Source organism: Typopeltis vanoorti, chromosome 13 (assembly GCF_054136105.1).
Source record: "Typopeltis vanoorti isolate ZY-2024b chromosome 13, IOZ_Tvanoo_1.0, whole genome shotgun sequence".
Taxonomy (NCBI): Eukaryota; Metazoa; Arthropoda; class Arachnida; order Uropygi; family Thelyphonidae; genus Typopeltis; species Typopeltis vanoorti.
The window spans coordinates 27,207,401-27,226,428 of NC_143561.1; the positions used below are offsets into that span (position 1 = coordinate 27,207,401).

The window sequence follows — 19,028 nt, forward strand, 5'->3', positions numbered from 1 at the left end:
AAGATGGAGCAAGGTCATGAAAATAGTTACAGAGGCCAATCAAGTAGGCCAAAATGATATTTACCAATAAATGGATGTCGGTGATTTGAACCCAACATTGCTAATCTTGTCAAGAATCACAAGCACACCCTTCACATTGACAATGCTAGTAAATTGCATACTAAGTTAATAAAAGTCTTATTTTCATATATATAAGGAAGATTGTATTAATGTTATTTTGTTATCTAAATTAAATTTTATATTTTATATATTATTGACGTTAGGCCAATATAATAATATATACTATATTATACATACAATAAACACTGTAACTATAAAATAAACAATCTAAAAACTCTTGAAGGGGTTGATGGTCAAAGAAGTTTGGTGACCCCTGGTCTATACTATCAACTGTTGCATGATTATTACATATGTGAATATTTGGGGCTCTATATATTCTATGTTGTTTCAACATAAGTTTTGAGCTGTTGGAAGAAGTGAGAAAGAAATGTGAGAGAGTAAAAATTGTAGGACTGCTACCCAGCTATGACAATACTGAGTTAAGAAGGAGGGTGATGATAGCAAATGATTTCACACGCAGGCTGTGTAGAAGAAATGGAGTTTTTAAATGTGTGGAGTGTGTTTGATGGCAGAAAAGACTTGTGAAAGATAGTGTAAACTTGAATTCATTTGGCATTAGGGGCCTGGAGAAATTACTTCTTGGTATGAGACCCAATGCAGAGAGTCAGGGAAACTAATCATCAAGGGAGGCATGGAAAAAAAAATGTGTGTAAAAGTTCAGCTATGGTATGCAAATGTGATAAAGATATGAATGCATTCGAACATGGTTATGTATGTGGCAAAGGAGCGGAAAAATTTGCTTTGGGTTCGGACCTTTTAAGTATGTCTGGGGAGGGAAAAGAGAAAATTCTAGAACAAGACCAAATAGATTGCATATCTAATTATAAGAATAGGCTATGTCGTAATTTATTATTTCTATACACAAATGCCAGGAGCATTAGAAACAAAGGGGTTGAGTTCGTTGCTTTATTGAATATGATGTGGCCTAAGATTGCTAGCATTAGTGAAACCTGGCTACCTGAATCAGATATTGTAAGTGGAATAGAGTGTAATGGGTATACTATTTTTAGGAATGACAGAAGAAATAGGAGAGAAGTAGGAATGCTACTAATGATATCAGATGACTTAGGTCCAGTTAGAGTAGAAATACAAGAAAACAATGATGGTAACAATGTCCCATGTAGCGATGAATTTGAGTATCTGGTGTGAAGTGAAGGTTAACAGAATGAAATATATGGTGGGTCTTGCTACAGACCTGGCGGCTCAGTTGTTAGGGGACAAAGAAATGCATCACCAATTTAGCCATATGGGTACCAAGCGAATGATCATTATGAGTGACCTTAATTTTCCAAGCATTGATTGGGTAGAAGAGAAATCTCATGATAAGCAAGAAGAGGAATTTATTGAATTGTTGCAAGACAACTTTCTCAAGCAACACGTGAAAGAAGGAACTCGAGGTCAAAGAGAGTTGAATTTGCTCATAGCGTCGGAAGGGGGTCTCTCTTAGGAATATGGCTATTTTACTACCAATTCGTGACAGTTATCATGCTGTGCTTTCTTGGAAAGTATCTAATTGTATTGATGCTCTGATTAAAACAGGTTACATGCTGAACTACAAAGCTGGAAATCATGATCAACTTAGGAAAATACTATCTTTGGTCACATGGTATCAGTTACTGAATGGGAAAAATGTCAGCAATGCATGGGAATCTTTGAAAAAGTGCTTAAATAAGGCAGTATCTGAACGTATCCCTAGTGTTTGAAGAATAAATAGGCTGGGAGTGAAATGGAAGTGCAACCTTATTAAGCAAGAGATCCACAAGAAGAAGATGATGTGCGAAGAATATCGTGATAATAAGAGTGAGAGGAGTTATGAAATATATAAAGCTTGGGCCAGAAAAGTAACGAGTATTGTGTGGAAAGCTAAATCGGAGCATGAAAAGGAATTGGCTATGCAAGATAAAGACAATCCTAAAGAATTTTATCGTTATGCTGCAAGCAATAAGAAAGAAAGAATGTAGAAGAATTACTTTATTGAATGCAGATGGTACCTGAGTGTCAGAAGCTAAGGAGATTGTTCAATTAATGAGTGCTCGCTTTGCTAAGATATATCAACCAGTGTATGTAAAGGTGCACAAGTGGATGTAAACTTTCTCAAGTAGCATGTGAAACAAGGAACTCGAGATCAACGAGTGTTGGATGTGCTCAGAGCGTCAGAAGGGGTACACAATGCTACTGCTACATTGGATTAAGAGTTAGAGGTTCATGAAAATGAGGTTGAAGAGCTCTTGCATAACCTGGATAAGAATTTGTCAATAGGGACAGATGGAATATCAGCCCATTTGCTAAAGGAATGTTTAGCTGAATTGGCTAGGCCTTTCACATTTGTATATCTTGGGTCTCAGCTCAGGAATGATACCACAGGAATGTAGGACAGTTCCATTATAAAAGGATGGTGCAAAAAAACTGATGCATCTAACTACCGACCTATCAGTATCTCTGGTATGGTAGTGAAGATTTTAGAGAAGTTGGTAAGAACTCGCATAAAGGAATGGGTAGAAAAACAAGCTTACTCTGCAAGGAGCAACATGGGTTTACTAAAGGAAGGTCATGTTTTAGCAATTTGCTCATATTTTATAACAATGTTAAGGCCAAGTTGGATAAAGGGAATGGATATACTATGATAATGTTGGATTTTTCTAAGGCATTTGATAGGATACCACACGAAAGGTTGTTGCATAAACTGGAGAATATGAGACTGGAATATAAACTCTTGACTTGGATCAGGAGATGGTTGACAGACAGATGTCAAAAAGTGGTATAGAGTAGGTGTGAATCTGCCAGATTTAAGGTGACCAGTGGTGTACGTTGAAGTAAACCTTGACATGTAAGGATAAAGAAGTCATTTTGCCTCTTTATAAGGCTTTGATAAGACCACACCTAAATTATTGTGAACAGATTTGGTCTCCCAGGTTCCAAGGGGATAAAGAAGCTATGGAAAGGGTACAAAGAAGAGTTACAAAGATTATATCCAGATTATGGGGTTTAGATTATGAGGACAGATTGCGAGTATGTGGATTGCAGACGCTGGTTAACATGAGAAAGAGGGGTGATATGATAGAGGTCTATAAACTTTTGAATGGGTATTATAGGATAGTGTCTGATGAAATGTTTCGTTAAATGGAAGGTGGGGAGAGAGCACGGGGGTATCCATGGAAGTTAAGTTTGTTCATAGTCAAGAAAGAGGTAAGAGCTAGATTTATTTCTCTCACAGAGCAGTGAGTGAGTGGAATAATTTGCCTTTGGGGATAGTGAGTGCATCTAGTATGAATGAATGAATTGAAGGGAATGTATGACAGGTGGTTTGAGTGATTCATAGCCTCCCTCGATGAATCCTTGACTCCCTGGAGGTCTCAGATAATAATAACTTTATAAGTAAAATGATATTTTAGAGGATCATGCATTTTTCTATTCTATTTTGTTTGATTCATTATAACAGTAGCACAAACTTCTTGTTATTATGTGAGGTTTTTAAGGCTATTATTTCTTCTTTCTTTTTTTTTTTTTTTTATGGAATACTGTTTAAGGGATATGGAATTGGTCAGAATGTTTGCTACGGACAAATGAATGTTACTGGTTATTACACAATGCTGTATGCTTTTGCTACTTGGTACAGACATATATACATTTTTAGTGCATTTAAAACAGCCAACACCAAACACTGCACAACAGAAAAGGATCATATACGATTCCTTGTCTATCTTGTTTGCTCTTCCTAGTTACATTAATCAACACCTTTCAAATGATTCATTATCATTTTCTAGAAAACCAACACACACACACACACACACACACACACACACACACACACACACACACACACACACACACACACACACACACACAGTAAGATATTTACATGAGCCATCACTCATCCAACAATGCAGTATCCTGAAATCACTAATGCTCATGCATAGCAAGAGCTATCTCTTCCAATAATGCAGCTTTTCCACTTAACACACCTATTATTGACACATTTTTAGGCAATAGCTATAACTCTTATAAAATGCTAATCTAATTTTTTACTCAATTTTTCTTCTTCCCTCAGTACATAAAACTGCAATACAACTATTATCACTCTCCTATATATCAAAAGCATATTTATAAAAATGTGAAAGTGCTTAATAAATATAAGCTCCATACTACACTCAAAGCCTTGAAAAAGTCGAACCCCACGTCCGAGGCATTTGCCCAAGACAAAACAGAAGTGGCAAGAAGTAGAGGATTGCTTTGTAGGGTGAAACTCCAATACGGTAGCATGAAAACATTTTTTTCTGCCTAATCCTGCTTCCGTTTTTTTAAATTATTTTATTATTATTATTAGTTTTTTTTTTTTTTTTTCACTTGGATTGTCACATCAAACCCTGCAGAGAAATACCTGAAAATTACTGGCTAACAGGGCTCTGGCACACCCATTTCCATTAAGAGTACAGTGATACCTTGGTTAACGAGCGACTGCTAACGAATTTTTCGGCTAACAAAGATTTTTCCCCTGTTTTTCGGAATCAGCTAACGAATGTTTTAGTGGATGCGTGAGCTAACATAAAGCAGCAAACATGAACGGTCGGGCCATTCCAGGAGCTTATCTTTTCCATCTGTATGTGTTAATTAGTTGAAGAACACTCAAAAGATCTGACAACAGATGTGCATTGGTTAAAGACAAGTATTTGAATCACTTTAAAGACATTCTGAAAAAAAGAGAAGTTCAATCAACTTTGGACAGATTTTTGACTTCTTTAACAAAGAGACAGAGGCCAGCTACTGAAGAAGAGGAGACTTATCTTGAATAAACTTTGAATGAAAATTTGGAAGAAGAATAGTAAAAACGTTGTGTACATATTTTCAGTTTAATAAAGTGTATATAATAGTGTAAAGATAGTCAGTTTTTCATTCTACTTTCCATTCTCCTTCATCTAATTGGGTAGCTGTTCATCTCAGCCTTTGGCGAGTTTTTGCCCTTTTATAGTGTGCTTTTTACTATTTTATAAAACTTATCATTAAATAGTACACAGCACCCAGAACGAATTAAACGATTATCTATAGAAACCTATGGGAAATCACGTTTTGGCTAACGAATGTGATTCTGGAAAGAATTATCTTCGTTAACCGAGGTATCACTGTATCTGTTCTAATCAGAAACATACTACTGCGTTCAGGGTAGCCAACGTGTTGAGAACTGCAGTCCGGGATCTTGATGAGAAATATGCTACAAAGATACATGCTATTGCATCTGGCGCAGCTGACATGTCGAGAGTTGCAGTCCAGAATCTCAATGAGAAATATGCTATGAGGACTATCAACATACTTCAGCTAAACATCAACGGCACTCAAAAAAAGATGGAAAAGCTTAAGAACATTTTATACGAAAATAACATCCACAATGCATGCTTACAAGAAACAAAACTAAATCAAAAAAATCCGAAGATTCAAATCAAAGGCTATTCAAGCATTAAGAAAAGACAGACTTGATCGTTCGGGTGTTTAGCTATACTCTTACAGACCAAACACATTAAATATAAAGAAATTGTATCAACTACAAACAGCAATATAAACAGGCTCAAGCAGTCAAGATATTTCTACCAAAATGCATTATCACAATAGTCGATGCATATCCCCCAAATAACACAGATACAAATACAGAACTACTTATGCACCTCAGTCAAACAATGTCAGATATAAAGATCCTTTTAGGAGATTTAAATGCCAAAAGCCCAACCTGGGGTTCCCCAGAACTAGATCGGAAAGGAGTACAAATAGAAGACATAATTGATGATCTAAACCTTGAAATCATAAACAACAAGCAAAATACATATCTAGCATAGAATCAGTTAGACATCACAGCAGTAGATTATGAAACTGCGAGTCTTACCCAGTGGAAAATACTAAAGAATGCCATCAGTGATCATAGACCTATTATCACAATCATTAATTTTCAGTTAGACCAAAAACCACAGATAACTGGCCTAAATACACACAACTATTAGAAACATATTGCACTGGCACAGCTACTAGTAAAGAACTTGATCAGCAACTACTAGAATTAACTAACAACATACAGAGAGCTGCAAAAAATTCAATTCACAAAGGACTCAGGAAAAACAATTGGGTTCCATTTTGGAAAGATCATAATATTAATGCTATGATCACCGAAAGAGATAGTATCAACGAACAATTAAAACAAAATAATACAGAAGACAACAGAAAGAAGCTAATAGAATTAACTCAAAACATAGAAGATGAAATTTCAAACTGCAAACAAAAAAATGGGAAGAATTCTGTAATAGACTAGATCCAAGAAAAGACTTTCAACACTGGAATATCATTAGATTATTAAATAACGCAACACTTCCGGATACTAATCACCTTCGAACACAGTCTCCTCAGGAATTAATACAGCAGCAACAAACAAACAGATAGCAAATATACTAGCCAAACATTACTCTAAAGCAAGCAAACTGCAATACAACAAAGAAGACAAAAAGTGCAGGAAAACTGCAACATCTGCTAATACAATCCATAACCTATCCTTCTGAAGACATCTTTACTCAGGACCTCACTATGACAGAACTAGAAACAGCAATTAGTCAAATTGACCCTGACATATCACCTGGGATTGATGTTATCATTGGACATATGATTAAAAACACAGGAAAAATAGCCCAAAACTGCCTTCTGAAAATATTTAACACTTCCTGAATACAGGTAAACTACCAAAAATCTGGAAAATATCAGTCATTATACCCTTACTAAAACCAAACAAAAACCCTAGTGACTGTAAAAGCTACAGACCAATAGCTTTGACTAGCACTCTCTGTAAACTAAATGAAAGAATAATACATACCAGACATGAATTGGCTCTCAGAAAGTAACAAGATCAACTTCTACCAAACTGCATACAGGTGTCAACACAGTAGAGAAGATCAATTATATTATCTTTGCCAATCAGTCATTGATGGCGTTCAAGAAAAACCACCAAAGAAGACAACGGCAATATTCTTGGATCTCATAGCTGCATTTGATAACTTTTGGAGACAAAAGCTAATAAAAATTGCATACGATTCTTCTTCTTATTGTGCTATCTTCTATCGAAGGTCAGCGACCATCTTGGCGAACAAACTGCGCTCTTGTGTTAATCTGAGCAGTTGTGCACTGCTCTTTGCTGTCCACATCTTGATGTTGTCAAACCATGATATTCTTTTTCTTCCTCTAGTTCCTTTGCCATCAATTCTTCCTACCAAAATAGTTTGTAGAAGTTGGTATTTGCTGTTTCTCATGATGTGTCCAAGATATGATGTTTTTCGTTTCTTGATTATTTGTACAAGATGTTTAGCTTTGCCAATGGATTTTAAGACATCTTCATTGGTAATTTTTTCTGTCCATGATATCTTTAGCATTCTTCTGTATAGCCACATCTCAAAGGCTTCGATTTTCTTGATTGTTGTCGCCTTCAATGTCCATGTTTCAACTCCATAGAGCAGAATAGACCACACGTAGCATTTCAGCATTCGGCATCTGACGTCCATGTTTAGGTCTTTATTGCAGAATAGTGTTCTCATTTTCATGAAGGACTGCCGTGCAACTTCAGTCCTTGTCTTTATATCTATTTCTGGATCCCACCGTTCATTAAGCCAGCAACCAAGATATTTATATCTTGACACTTGATCAATATTTTTCCCACTGAGTGTCAGTTTCATTGATGAGGCTGGATGTTTGCTGATGATCATTGCATACGATACATACTGGAATTAGGAGAAACACATTAATTTTGATTTCAGATTTCACGAAAGGAAGAAAAACTATCACAATCATCACCAGATTAAGGACGGAACATTTTAAAGGCTGAAAATACAGCCAGATGGTAGTAGGAGTTATGAAACATGCAAGAACTGTCTAGGAGTTGAACTAAGAGCTGTCCATATCTGTTGTCCAGCAATTGCTGTTGCCCTACAGAAAACTGACAATAACCCTAGAGAAAAGCTCTACTCCAACAAAGTTCAACAGATTCCCAAAGCAGTTCTACAGATCCGTGGTCATATCTAGAAGCTCTTCAATGGACTCAACAACAACTACATTCAAACTTCAAACCACTTATCAAATTAACAACTCTCATCTGTTTACTCAAGGATAAACTCCAATCTCTATCACATTCAGGTATATGAAGTAACTTGCACCTGTGATTTGGCTAAATAGATACAGGAAAAGCTGGATGTCCTCTGATGCAAAGAACATAAAAAATGCATAACCACTGCTTTAAAGTTAGGAATGGTAGACCATGCTTTAGTTATCTCCATTTGTTGAGGAAAATGGTATAGGCATATGGAGTTAAGGAAGGGGGATGAGAAGCTGGCCTAGTGAGTTTGGAGCTGAACCATGTATGGAAGAAAGTGGAGGAATAGTGATCGTAGTGAGGTGGAGCAGCTTGAGTTGTTGCTTTCCCGTCAATTTAATGTGGCAAAATGTAAGGTTATGCATTTTGGGGTGAAAAGATTGGAGGCAGTTTACTGCATTGGTGGAACCGTGCTCCAGGAAATTGATGAGGCACAAGATTTAGGAGTGTTGGTGGATAAGGAATTGAAATTTAGGGGACACACTGCAAAAGTGGCCAAATCAGCTCATCAAATCACTTGGTTGCTGAAGAATACGTTGACAAGCAGAGACAAGCAGGTTATTGTTCCTCTGTATCGAGCCTTGATAAGACCCCATCTCGACTACTGTGCTCAGATTTGGTCACCTAGATTTCTTCTTGATGGGGAGGAGGTGGAGAGGATCCAGAGGCGAGTGACCAAGATGATAGCAGGTCTGTGGAATGAACCGTATGAGAACAGGTTGAGGATTTGTGGGTTGCAAAAATTGGTTGATAGGCGGAGAAGGGGAGATATGATTGAGACATTCAAATTACTGAAGGGTTTCTATAAAATTAATTCAGAAGATATTTTTGAGAACAGGGCTGGTTGTGGGAGGACTAGGGGACATCCATGGAAACTGGGCAAAAGTGTGGTTAGTAAAGGTGTTAGAGCTGGGTTCTTTACTTTTAGAGTAGTGAATGAGTGGAATGCGCTCCCTGAGTCTGTGGTGGATGCTGTGACAGTGAATGAGTTTAAGGCAAGGTATGATAGATACTGTATGAATGTCGAATAGTTGTGATGAATATGATTTGGGGCCTCCCTCGATGAGTCTAATGACTCCCTGGAGTTGCCCGTAATAATAGTATTAATAATAATAGTAATAATAGTTGGGAAAGCAATAACTGGAGGAAATCAGTGAGAGAGAGAGAGAGAGAGGAGAGAGGGAGATAATAGATTAGACAAATAGGCTCTTTTCTGGATGCAATCAAGCATTCTGAGGGTTTTATTTGCAGCATTACTTCAGAGGTGAGAACAATATTCCATTGTTGGAGTGATTTGGGATTTATAAAGTATTAGTAGTTAAGCAGAAAAGAAGCAATGTTTAGGAAGGGAGGAAAAAATACCAAGCTTTCAAGGAGGCTGAAGGACCTATGAACATGATATTTAGTCGAAGAAGAGAGAACCAGGAGAGGCTCTCTCTTCTCGGGTTGACTTTTAGTCAACCCGAGAAGGAAGAACTAATATTGGTTGGAAAGTGACATGTTATAGAATGTGAGGCATGGCATTTCTTCCAGGAAATAAGACAGAATTGCATTTTTGTAGAATTAAATATTATAGTCAAGGCAACTAAGGCTAATAGGCTAATGTATTATGTCTGTTAGTTATGCATATTCTCTGATGAGTTTCCCTTTTTAAGGGATATCTTATGCATCAGTATAAGACTGGATAACTCATAACTGAATGACTCTTCAGTTGAAAAGTCCTGTATAAAGGCTTTTCAACTCAATAAAACATGGAAGATGAAATAATTGTTTTGAAAAGAAATTGTGCAGTCTCCCCTGCCAGGTAATCTAAGTAGATTAATGAACTGAATTTTAATGTATTATTTTTGATACTTAGGTAACCTCCAGAAATTGTGGATAGTATAAATATCATGTTAATACTACCAGAGTACATATGTTTCAGTTGATACTGAAAATGTATACTCTAGAGGACAGGGAAGGGGAGGAAAGGAGAAATAGAACTACTGTTTACGTTGACTTTAATATTTTGCTACATATTTAATCATAATGAATTAGTGAAAATGTATAATTCTTTTATAATTCTTCACACTCAAAGCTTTCAGGTCAAAGCTGTATAACTGAGAGGAGACCTCCACAAAGCCTTTAAAAGAATGCGGAGAACCAACCAGGGCTTCTGACCTAATGTCCAATCCTCACCTTCTCATGGTACACCCTGTTGGGTATCTACTTGGATACTGAACGAACAAGGATGGGCTGGCAATTTGGGATTTAGCCGACCAAACTGAATTCTTATTGGCTTAAACCAATATAGAAAAGATGGTACAACATGACAAAAAAATTTCATGCTGGCTGGGGCATCACCCAGTTAAACAAGTTGTTTTCGCCCCGTTGTTTTCACCATGGAACCAGGGTGAACAGCGAAAAGTCAGCTATTGGAACAAATCTGAAAGAACACCCCAACTCAACATCACCAGAGTTAAAGATCAGTACTATCAACATAAGAAGCCTGAATGGCAAAGAAATGGAGCTAGCTGAAGAATTAGATAAGTACCAGGTCGACATAACAGGGGTGACTGAAACAAAAAAGACAAAAACTGGTGAGATCTTTCTGAGCAATAAATACAAAATGTTATATTCAGGAAATGACAATCAAGGAAAAGAAGGAGTAGCCATAGTATTCAACACAAAATACGAGGCTAATCTTCTTGAATGGCAGGCAGTCTCAAGTAGAGTGATGTGGGTAAATATGAGAAAGAGAAACTGGACAATGAGACTTATTTGTGCCTATGGTCCCACAGAAAGTTCTACTAAGGTAGAAGTGGAGGAATTTTTTGATGCTTTAGAAAAAGCAAATGACACAATGAAAAAGGAAAAGGTGGTCCTTGTTGGGGATCTAAATAGCAGAGTAGGAAATGATTGCCAGACATACAAAAATATTTTGGGAAAATTTGGAGAAAAGAGCAAAGCTAATAATAATGGCAAATACCTGTTGGATTTCTGCTAAGGACATGGACTGGTTATTACTAACACCATGTTCCAAAATAAAAATGTGCACAAATTCACATGGAGAGAAGAGGCAAGGAATTAGAAAAGTCTCATTGACTATGTTATTGCTGATAGTGATGTTTTCTCCCTGGTGCAGAACACCAGAGTGTACAGAGGATTTGAAATTGGAATTGATCACTATTTAGTCTTGAGCAGGATAAAACTGAATTTCATATTGAAAAGAATAACATGAAAAAAGTTTTAAAGCGAATAAAAGTTGAGCAGCTCTCAGATGTGAACTGTAGATTAAAATACACAAATATTATTGAAGAAAAAATGAATGAGTTTGAGAACAGGAACCAAACCTTGGAGATTCAGTGGCAAACCTTGAAGAAAATCCTGATTGATTCAGCCAAAGAACCATGTGATGAGGTTGTCTGCAACGATAGAAAAATCAGAACTCCATAGTGGACACAGGAAGTTAAAGAGGCAGTGAAGGAAAGAAGAAAACATATCAAAAGTTCATGACAAATAAGTCAGCTTGTGCTCTTAGAGAATACAGAGACAAATGTAAGAAAGCTAAACACTATGTAAAACTAGCTAAACAAAAGTCATGGGAGAACTTTGGCAAGAACATAAAAATAAATATCAAGAAGGTGGCACAATATTCTGGAGGTTGTTGAAGAAGCTTAGAAATGGAGGAAAGAGTGCTGTAAAAGGACATAGAGATGATAAAGGTGACATGAAAACAGGAGAGAAAGATAATTTTGAAGTATGGAGTAATTACTTCGAAAAATTGCTAAATGAAACAAGCAGTGATAGCACACTGGTAAAAAACACTCAACAGGCATATAGAAAGAGATACATATCCATACTTGAAGTAGAAATAGCCATCAAAGGCTTGAAATGTGAAAAGGCAGCAGGAGTAGATGATATTCGACCAGAAATGCTGAAGTATGATGGTATAAAAGTCTTACAATGGCTGCACTGCATAGTTCAGAGAGCCTGGACAGAGGGACGAATTCCCGATGATTGGCGTAGAGCTCTAATTGTACCCATATATAAAAAGGGAAATAAAACTGAATGTGAGAATTACAGAGGCATTTCCCTACTGACTGTTCCTGGCAAGATCTATGCAAGTATACTTAAGAAACAGCTGAGAAGAATTGTGGAAGAAAAGCTTGGTGAAGAACAAGATGGATTCAGGCCAAATAGAGGCTGTCAGGATCAGATCTTCACTTTACGACAAATAGTCGAGAAAGCATTTGAATATAATAAAGATCTGTATTTAAGTTTTGTCGATCTGGACAAGATATATAACAAGGTGCCAAGAGAGAAGCTATTCACTACGCTACAATTATATGGTGTCGATGGGGCATTATATCAAGCAATACTTAGTCTTTATTTGAGTTGCAAGTCAGCAGTTAGAATTGAAAGAAGTACAGGAAGATGGTTTAATGTTAAATCTTGTGTGAGACAAGGATGTACATTATCCCCTCTGTTATTCATTATCTATATGGATCACATTATGAAGGAAAGTGGTATTAAACATGATATCAGAATTGGAGATGTTAATGTCAGCTCTTTGCTTTATGCGGATGATGTTATACTTCTAAATAAATCTGCTACAAGTCTGCAAGATTCTCTGACTAAATTGAATAACTGTTGTAATAGATATGGTATGAAGGTCAGCATTAAAAAGACAAAGACAATGAAAATAGGTAGAATTGTTGAAAATGTCAACTGTGTTGTGAAAGGGAACCTGTGGAACAAGTAAAACATTTCAGCTACTTAGGCACAATTTTTACTGAAGATGGTAAATTAAATATAGAAATAGACAACAGAATCAGCAAAGCTGGTATGGTAGCAAGTCAATTGAATAAATTCATATGGAATAAGAGAGAAATTAGTCGGAACACTAAATTAGCTATATACAAGACAGTGTTTAAAATAGTTTTAACCTGTGGATCTGAGAGCTGGGTCAAAAGTAAAACACTTGACCAAAGACTAGAGACCGCAGATATGAGAGTCCTGAGAAAGATTAAAGCCTTGAACAGATGGCATCAATGGCAATATCATATTAAAAATGAGGATATTAGGAAAGAACTTGACATTGTCAGCATCCGGGAATGTGTTAGCAGAGCTAATCTCAGGTGGTATGGTCACTTAAACAGAATGGGCGAGGAAGGATTAGCAAAACAAGTGTTCTCTGCCAGGTTGGCAGGAAAACGACTCAGAGGAAGACCAAGATATAGGTGGATTGATACAGTACAAAGTGCCTTAGACATTAGAAATATAAGATCTGATAATGTTGGAGTCTTGACAAGTAACAGACTGATTTGGAGGAAAATTGTGGATAGGAAGTTAGTAATGATGTAAATTTTTCATGTAGTACTATCATATCCTGTACACCCCTTGAGGGTACATGTCAGGAATTTAGATAAACACCTATTTTTAAATAAATTAAAATTATAAACACAACAATCTCTCTGTTTTTCTTGAAAAGTTTAAAAAAAAACTAATTTATTTAAACCCACAGAATTAGATTTCTGAGATCCGCAGAATAATTCCTTGCTACTAGATCCATCGATGTTTGAAGATTTTGTCTTTGCAGAGCTGCTAGGGAATTACATGCTAAAGAAAGAACGACTTTTCCAAATGATACCAAGTCTTCTTGCTAACAAAAAAGAAAAAATTTGATTAGTAATACTAGAAGTATTAAATAATGTTAAAATAATGTTATTAATGGAAATGGTAAGAATGGTATTAAAGAATGCTAAAACTATAACTGACTTTTAACTATTTTTTTAAACTTTTAACAAGCTAATTTATTAGATTTCACCAACTTCTCTCTATTTTTTCTCTTTGTTATCATTTTGATTTTTTTTTAATTATTAAAAAAAATTAAAATTATTATGAAAGCAGTTATTTATTATTTTCTTACACATTTCCAAAACAAAAGGTAATGGCAAGCATTTGAGAAACTGGCAATATATGTTATTTTTAAAACTTGAAGATTTAAATTTCCCAATGCTCAAACATATGCTGATATGAAACAGTGTACAAACCTCCAACCTACTGGAAATATAATCAAGTAATTAATACAAAAAAAAGAAAAATAATAATGAGGTGAGGAGATAAGTTAAGCTATTTTAGAATCCACAAATCTGGGACTAATGTTATTAATAATGTTAATAACGTAATTACATCAGATGAAGTAAATTTCATTTTAATCACTATTATTTTTTCTTCCTATTTCTTTCTTCATTTTTTCCTGATGAAAAAAATTCCATCAATCTTAGATCAGTTCATGCTAACACAAAAAGAAACTGCTTATTAAGGCTGCTAAGGACAACATTCATGCTTCATCAAATTACTAAACCACAACATAAAATTTAGCAGTTATTACTAGTACGAATCATACCCATTTCTTGCATGTTTTAATACAACTTCACTTTGAAAAAAAAAGTTTATATTATTTCTAATATAATTAATAAAACAGTTCATGATTTTTGTGATGTAGTAGGAATTGATATTACAAGACACTAAGCAAATATTTGGCATTTTGATGAAAAAGATTTCGATTGAGAAACACAGAACATGAAAGCAGTTTCTCAAGTCTCAAATCTGAATGACACACTCATTAAAAGATTCAAGGGTACTTGTGGGCACAAAGGGATATTGTAATGCATGTAAACTAATGCCAAAGTATTAGGAATAAAAGAAAGTTTTTGGCACAAAGCTTGAATTGGCCAAAAATTATAAGCAGTGAGATTTCAATGAGGAAGATATTAATCTAGAAATAGAATGTAAAGGATATTCAATTTTCTGGGAGGTACAGAGAACAGAACTTGAGGAGGAGTGCTTTTTAATGACAACAGAACTACAATCAGCAAACGTATAGGTTCAATAAGAAGGTACTTCAAGGAAGAAGTGCATTTGAAGCTATTTTGGTGTGATATAACAGTCAACAGGACAAACTATATTTTGTCCTGTTGACTTTCATTTCACACTTCTGTAAAGAGACCAAGGAAAATATGAGGAGATATGGGTGACATGCACTGCAAATTAGCTCAGTGAGTACAGGGTAAGTAATCATCATGAGTGAATTCAGCTATGAGGTCACAGAAGGAAGAAAATAAAATTATGGAAGGTACCAGGGGTTTGAGAGTATGTGATCTGATGACCGTAGCAGGGAATTTGTCCATAATCAAATATAACTAATTTGGCTCTGACTGGGGAGAAAGTGACTGACCTAGAAATGGAAACACTACACACATACACAGAATTTGAATTAAGAAAGTGTATATATAGAACTACAAAACTGATAATTATGACAAACTCAATGTTAACTCAGGAGGCAGTTGAGAGCAGCATCACAGCTTAAGAAACTGCAAGGGAAGAACATTAGTAATGTATGAAAAATGATCAAGTGGTATTTAAAGAAATCAGTACTGGCTTACATATCGGGGGCTTAGGAGAATAAATCACGTGGGTGGGAGTTCAATGGACTGATAGCATCGTTACACACAGGAGTTGCAAAAGAAGAAAATGTTATGAAGTATATATAAAGAGAAAGGTAATCAAGCATGTGCATGAGCAACATAAAACACAGATCTTAACCATATCACAGATCTGGTTAACATGAAATTATTTTCTAATATCTTCAAATTTCATATGATTCTACTATTTGATACCATCTGTTCATTCGTCTAAATTAATGTGATGTAGTAATTGAGAGAGAAAACACATTAGAAAAATAATTAATAAACTGAGCACAAATATTTCATATGGAAAGTAACTCTACATCATGGAATAAACAAGCAATTCAAAAACAGAATACAACACAAATACAACAGCAAGTGCTACATAAGGATCATATTAAATATATATAATTTCTGATGGATAAGAAAAGTCTCATTGGCTATGTTATTGTTGATAGTGATGTTTTCTCCCTGGTGCAGGACATCAGAGCGTACAGAGGATTTGAAATTGGAAGTGATCACTATTTAGTCTTGAGCAGAATAAAATTGAATTTCATATTGAAAAGAATTACATGTAAGAAAGTTTTAAAGAGAATAAAAGTTGAGAAGCTCTCAGATGTGAACTGTAGACTAAAACACACAAAGATTATTGAAGAAAAAAAGAAAGGGTTTGAGAACAGGAAACAAACCTTGAGGATTCAGTGGCAGGCCTTGAAGAAAACCCTGATTGATTCAGCCAGAGAGGCATGTGAAGTTGTCTGCAAGGATAGAAAAATCAGAACTCCATGGTGGACGCAGGAAGTTAAAGAGTCAGTGAAGGAAAAGAAGAATGCATATCAAAAGTTCCTGGCAAATAAGTCAGCTTGTGCTCTTAGAGAATACAGAGACAAATGTAAGAAAGCTAAACACTATGTAAAACTAGCTAAACAAAAGTCATGGGAGGACTTTGGCAAGAACATAGAAAATAAATATCAAGAAGGTGGCACAATATTCTTGAGGTTGTTGAAGAAGCTTAGAAATGGAGGAAAGAGTGCTGTAAAAGGACTTAGAGATGATAAAGGTGACATGAAAACAGGAGAAAAAGATATCCTTGAAGTATGGAGAAATTACTTCAAAAAATTGCTAAATGAAATTTAGCAGTGATAGCACAGTGGTAAAAAACACTCAACAGGCATACAGTCAGGAATACATATCCATACTTGAAATAGAAAAATCCATCAAAGGGTTGAAATGTGGAAAGGCAGCAGGAGTAGATGATATTCGACCACAAATGCTGAAGTACGGTGGTATAAAAGTCATACAGTGGCTGCACTGCATAGTTCAGAAAGAGTGGACAGAGGTACGAATTCCCGATGATTAGAGTAGAGATCTCCTAGTACCCATACATAAAAAGGGAAATAAAACTGAATGTGAGAATTACAGAGGTATTTCCTTACTGAGTGTTCCTGGCAAGATTTATGCCAGTATACTTGAGAAACGGTTGAGAAGAATTGCGGAAGAAAAGCTTGGTGAAGAACAAGCTGGATTCAGGCCAAATAGAGGCTGTCAGGATCAGATCTTCACTTTACGACAAATAGTTGATGGAATATATCTTTGTTATATTCCCATGAGAAATCATGGAAATATAACAAAGATCTGTATTTAAGTTTTGTCGATCTGGAAAAGGCATATGACAAGGTGCCAAGAGAGATGCTATTCAATACGCGGCAGTTATATGGTGTCAATGGAGCATTATATCAAGCAATACTTAGTCTTTATTCAAGTTAGCAGTTAGAATTGAAGGAAGTACAGGAAGATGGTTTAATGTTAAATATGGTGTGAGACAAGGATGTACATTATCCCCTCTGTTATTCATTATCTATATGGATCACATTATGAAGGAAAGTGGTATTTCAAACATGATATCAGAATTGGAGATGTTAATGCATGCTCTTTGCTTTATGCAGACAATGTTATACTTCTAAATAAATCCACTACAAGTTAGCAAGATTCCCTTACTAAATTGAATAACTGTTGTAATAGATATGGTATGAAGGTCAGCAATAAAAAGACAAAGACAATGAAAATAGGTAGAAGCATTGAAAATATCAACTGTGTTGTGAATGGAGAATCTGTGGAACAAGTAAAACATTTCAGCTACTTAGGCACGATTTTTACTGAAGATGGTAAATTAAATATGGAAATAGACAACAGAATCAACAAAGCTGGTATGGTATGGGAGGTCAACTGAATAAATTCATATCGAATAAGAGAGAAATGAGTCAGAACTGCATTAGCTGTATACAAAACAGTGTTCAAACCAGTTTTAACTTATGGATCTGAGAGCCGGGTCAGAAGTAAAACACTTGACCAAAGACTAGAAAACACACATATGTGAGTGCTGAGAAAGATTAGAGATGTGAACAGATGGCATCAATGGCAATATCATATTAAAAACGAGGATATTAGGAAAGAACTTGACATTGTCAGCATCCAGGAATGCGTTAGCAGAGCTAATCACAGGTGGTATGGTCACTTAAACAGAATGGGCGAGGAAAGATTAGCAAAACAAGTATTCTCTGCCAGGTTGGCAGGAAAACAATCCAGAGGAAGACCAAAATATAAGTGGATTGATACGATACAAAGTGCCTTAGACGATAGAAATATAAGAGCTGATAATGTTGGAGTCTTGACAAGTAACAGACTGTTTTGGAGGAAAATTGTAGATAGTAAGTTAGTAATGATGTAAATTTTTCATGTAGTACTATCATATCCTTATCATATAGTATCACCATCATCAAATTCCAGGAATTTGATGATGATGATAATTTCTGATATTTACACAGGACAAGAATCTCCCAATCTTCCAGGAAAGTGAGGGGCGAGGGGAACAAGAGAGCAAGAGGAGAGACCATCATTTTAATTCAAGCTAGGCCAGTGTAATAGAGCTTCAGAACTTTGTATGCAGAAACATTCATGTTTAAAATTACTTTTATGGAGAAAGTGAGCCTAATTCCAAAGGATATTAAGATTGGTTTTCAATCTGATGTTGTGCGAGATGACGTGTCTCAGGTTTAGGGTATTCAATGCAGTACTGATGTCTGCTAATTTTTTTTTTTCCCCACAAAACAGCTTATCTGTCCAAAGTATGTTAACTTACATTCATAAAGAATACGATAAACACCAGCCAAAGACAAAGGCAAAAGTGCATCTTTTGTGGTATCAGCAAGATTAGAAATTTTGTTGATAGAAAAATAAATGGGATCAGGGTGAAATTTCTTCAAGATTATGCCTATTCAATGAAAATCAGATTCTGTGCACTGCTTTCACTGAAAAAAACACATTTCAAAAGTGGATAAAGGAAAAAGCTG

General features: G+C 35.7%; 1 protein-coding gene across 1 annotated transcript in view; it reads right to left on the reverse strand.

Moving 5' to 3' along the window:
- The window catches only part of PAN3 (Poly(A) specific ribonuclease subunit PAN3), a 339,191-nt gene that overhangs the window by 52,091 nt on the left and 268,072 nt on the right, over positions 1-19,028 (reverse strand). Inside the window, exon 13 of the mRNA XM_090403152.1 lies at positions 13,732-13,871. Coding sequence (XP_090259278.1) covers positions 13,732-13,871 — 140 coding nt within the window. The remainder of the gene's footprint in view (positions 1-13,731; positions 13,872-19,028) is intronic.